General features: G+C 37.5%; 1 protein-coding gene across 1 annotated transcript; it reads left to right on the top strand.

Annotated features, from left to right (window-relative positions):
• Window positions 1-1,326: 1,326 nt before the first annotated feature.
• On the top strand, window positions 1,327-3,751 carry LOC114651285 (piggyBac transposable element-derived protein 3-like). Its single transcript, XM_028801252.1, has 3 exons — window positions 1,327-1,426; window positions 1,867-3,497; window positions 3,734-3,751. Exons 1-3 carry the CDS (start codon window positions 1,327-1,329, stop codon window positions 3,749-3,751), a joined length of 1,749 nt encoding a protein of 582 aa, XP_028657085.1.
• Window positions 3,752-4,196: the final 445 nt, after the last annotated feature.

Below are 4,196 nucleotides of genomic sequence, written 5' to 3' on the forward strand. Positions count from 1 at the left end.
AGAATGAGCCTTAACATGCATCGCTTCACCCATGGGAATGGCCTATTTCACCTTGGCAGCAGCTTTATATCGTTTTTGCAGGACCATTCATGGGGATAACCTTCTTGGTGGCAGTCAATGCATGCTCAAAATAGAAAGAGGTCTTCACTATGAGATTCTTCTCACACCACTGAGGGATTTATTTGCTAGAACTGGAATTCCACAAAAATTAGTAAGCAACAATGAACCCCAATTCACAGCAACAGATTTGCAGATATTCCTCCACAGAAATGGCATCTAGAATATCATATCTGCCTCATGGCATCCAGCCTCAAATAGCCTGGTGGAGAGGTTGGTACAAAGCTCTAATGTGACAAATGAGAAGCTAATCCTTCAGCAAAAATTGGCCAACTTCTTATTTGCATATTGAATTCCATCTGTGCTACAACTAATCAGACTCCAGCTATGTTGTTCTTTAAAGTCCTCTTCGCTCTAGATTAGACCTGCTGCAACCAAATCTTAAGTAGACTGGGCAAAACAGACAAATCAAATAAGGTCATAAAGCAATTGACAAGGTTACATGCAGCTTTGCCATTGGATAATCAGTTCTTGCCAGGAGCTACAGAGGAGACCAGAAATTGGTTTCTGCTCTAGTCAAGGAGAAAACTGGGCCCAGAGGGGAGGAATTGGTATATATCATTATAAGTGTGCATTTCAGTTCAGCTATTGATGCCTAATTGTGAGCTGATGCACAGTGATATGATTGGTAATGCCATTTGGTATCGACCAATAAAGAGCAAAAAGGAAACCACTGCCTGTTTGTCTGTTCTTATCAATAAGTATGATAGTGTACTGCATCACAAATACATGACAATTTCCTTTTAAAAAGAAACTCAGGGTTACAGAGTCTAATTTGACAGCATTAGCCCTATAACGCCGAGCGCGACGTTTTCGTAACATTTAATTAAAACGTATCTGGTACAGAAATTCTAAAGCTTTTGGAGCCAACGACGATGTCAACGAAATCGGCGCACTTTACTATTACAAATGCATACCGCTAGTCAGGCATTTTAGCGGCCAAATGCTTGAATAGTGGCACATGTTTCGACCGATTGTGCGTGTGTGGTTAGGTGCTCGTTGGCGTTCAGTGCATTTTACGATAATTTTCAATCTAGTGAAGTTTTAGTGTTGATATTTTTTGTATATGTTCATAAAACTGTAGTTTTTATGTCAAAGGTGTAATACTCATAAAAAACATTATATTTATTATATATTTCCGCTTTTTCAAAACGTAACGAATTCGTTACGTTCGTCTTTTGATTCGACGGTGACAAAAATTACCACAGCATGGATTGTGGTTTGTTTTATGGAAAACGGCGAATTTATGACCTAGATGGAAACGGTACAGACTCAGACAAGGAACCAGATGCTAATACGGATGACACTGGTAAATAAAATGTGTATTATATTTAAAAATTTTGATTTTACAATATACAATTTGGGCAGCACGGTGGCACAGTGGGTAGCGCTGCTGCCTTGCAGTTGGGAGACCTGGGGACCTGGGTTTGCTTCTCAGGTCCTCCCTGCGTGGAGTTTGCATGTTCTCCTCGTGTCTGCTTGGGTTTCCTCCCACAGTCCAAAGACATGCAGGTTAGATGCATTGGCAATTCTAAATTGTCCCTAGTGTGTGCCCTGCGGTGGGCTGGCACCCTGCCCGGGGTTTGTTTCCTGCCTTGTGCCCTGTGTTGACTGGGATTGGCTCCAGCAGACCCCCGTGATCCTGTGTTCAGATTCAGCGGGTTGGAAAATGGATGGATGGATATAAAATTTTAATTATATTGCTATTCAAACTATTTTGATAACAATATTTATTTTTTCCCATGATAGGAAGTGAATATGCGCCCGATTATTTTGATTTGGATGAATTAGAAGACCTCGTAGTTAGTAATGATAATACTAGTGAAGATGAGTTAGAAACTTCAGTTGTTGAAGTTGAAGAATCAATTCCAATAACTACAAGTTCAAAGCCATCTACATCAAGAAATTTCCAATCAAAAAGAATTCCTCTTTGGCGGCACATTTCTGGAGACGGTACAGCTAGACCTATGCCTGAATGGTTAGGACAAATAGATTCTTCTGGGGTAATAAAACGTCCTGTTGAATATTTTAGACATTTTTTCTCGAAGGATATCATTACTCATATTGTCGACCAATCAAATCTTTATGCAATCCAGCAAAATCCTAATAAACCTCTTGCACTGAGTAGCCAGGAACTTGAGCAATTTTTGGGTACACTGCTTGCTATGTCTATGGTGAAGCTCTCAAATTCACGTTTATATTGGAAGAGCAAACTAAACTGTCCTATTGTATCGGAAGTGATAAGTAGAGATAGATGGGAAGAAATAAAGTCCAAGATTCACTTCAATGATAATTCACAAATTCCCTTACCTAATGAGAAAACAGATAAATTATTCAAGATCCGGCCTTTGATAGACCATTTACAAAAAAAGTTTCGGGAAATACCAATGCCCCAAATGCTATGCGTGGATGAACAGATAGTTCCATTCAAAGGTAGATCAAGCATGAAACAATATATACCCAGCAAACCACACAAGTGGGGATACAAATTGTTTGTTCTTTGCGATGACAAAGGCATCATGTATGATTTTTTCATATATTCAGAGAAAATTGAACCGGTATTAGGAGAACCCGACTTGGGAGCTAGTTCAAATGTAGTACTGAAATTGGCCCAATCAATTCCTGTTGGATTGAACCATTTATTATATTTTGATAACTGGTTTACGTCACTTCCTTCGATGACAACTTTAGCAAAGAAAAAAATATTTAGCTTGGGAACTGTTAGAATCAATCGTTTGCCTGGCATCAAACTAATCAAGGACAAAGATTTGATGAAAAGAGGCAAAGGGTCCCATCAAGAAGTGACTGCTCTAGTTGAAGATACTGAAGTACGTGTAGTGAAATGGGCAGATGATAGAGTTGTAAACCTTATGTCAACTTTTGCCTCGGCAGAACCAAAGGCCAACTGTAAGCGATATGACAAAAAGACAAAACAAACCATCACAATCGATTGCCCTGCTATTGTGAAAACCTACAATCAGTTTATGGGAGGTGTTGATTTGATGGACTCGCTAATTGCACTGTACAGAATTCACATCAGATCGAAAAAATATTATCACAAATTATTTTTTCATTTTATAGATGTGACTGTTGTGAACTCTTGGCTACTTTATCGTAGAGACTGTGAGAGCCTTCAGTTACCAAAAAAAAAGATCCAAAGTCTGCAAGAGTTCAAAATGAGCATCACCGAAGCTCTTCTTCTTGAAGAAAAAAGTAATAGACCAACAAAAAGAGGCAGACCTTCTACTAGTTCTACTGATGTTGAGTTTGCTAACAAAAAGAGAAGAGGTCCTGCCACCAAAAGTATCCCTGGAAGTGATATCCGTTTGGATGGTCTTCACCATTACCCTGAGGTCACAAACAGAGGAAGATGCAAAAATGTAAATTGCAAGAGTGCACCAGTATTTTTCTGCAGCAAATGCAAAGTTCATCTTTGTATCACAAAAGAAAAAAATTGTTTTGTTCAATTTCACACTAACTAAAATTATAAACAAATACATTTTGTATTATACTTTATAAATAAAATAAGCTTTCAGTTTGTTTTTTTTATTTAATAATAAAATAAGATGAAAAATAATATAGAAATGAAGGTGCATTTTTTATTCTTGTATTATAGATCCATGGACGAATGTGACAATTTGGTTACATTTAAAAAACATTGCAAATTTTATATTTTTTTAATATATTTTGGTTGTTTTATATATTGATAACTATGAAAGTAAAGAATAAAAACAAAAAAAATTTTTTTTCCTGAAATTAAAAATTCAGGCGTTATAGGGTTAGGCACTAGACCATCATTATGATATGTTAAGACTAATAATACTAATATACAATTCTTTACGTTATATGAGAAAAGCCTGAATGCCCAAAGAAAACACCATTCAGACAGGAGAGGTACACAGAAATTCCACACAGATATTGATCAGGTTCAATATTAAAACACTGGATACTGGATCTACGAGGCAGCAACGTTTATCCTTGCAGGACTTCATGACTACATACCAGTGGCACTTACGTCTCACATCATGAAGACCTTTGAGAGACTGGTCCTGAACTGTTTGAGTCCTCTTGCAGTAGCC

The sequence above is a fragment of the Erpetoichthys calabaricus genome, chromosome 1 (genome assembly GCF_900747795.2).
Source record: "Erpetoichthys calabaricus chromosome 1, fErpCal1.3, whole genome shotgun sequence".
NCBI classification, from domain to species: Eukaryota; Metazoa; Chordata; class Cladistia; order Polypteriformes; family Polypteridae; genus Erpetoichthys; species Erpetoichthys calabaricus.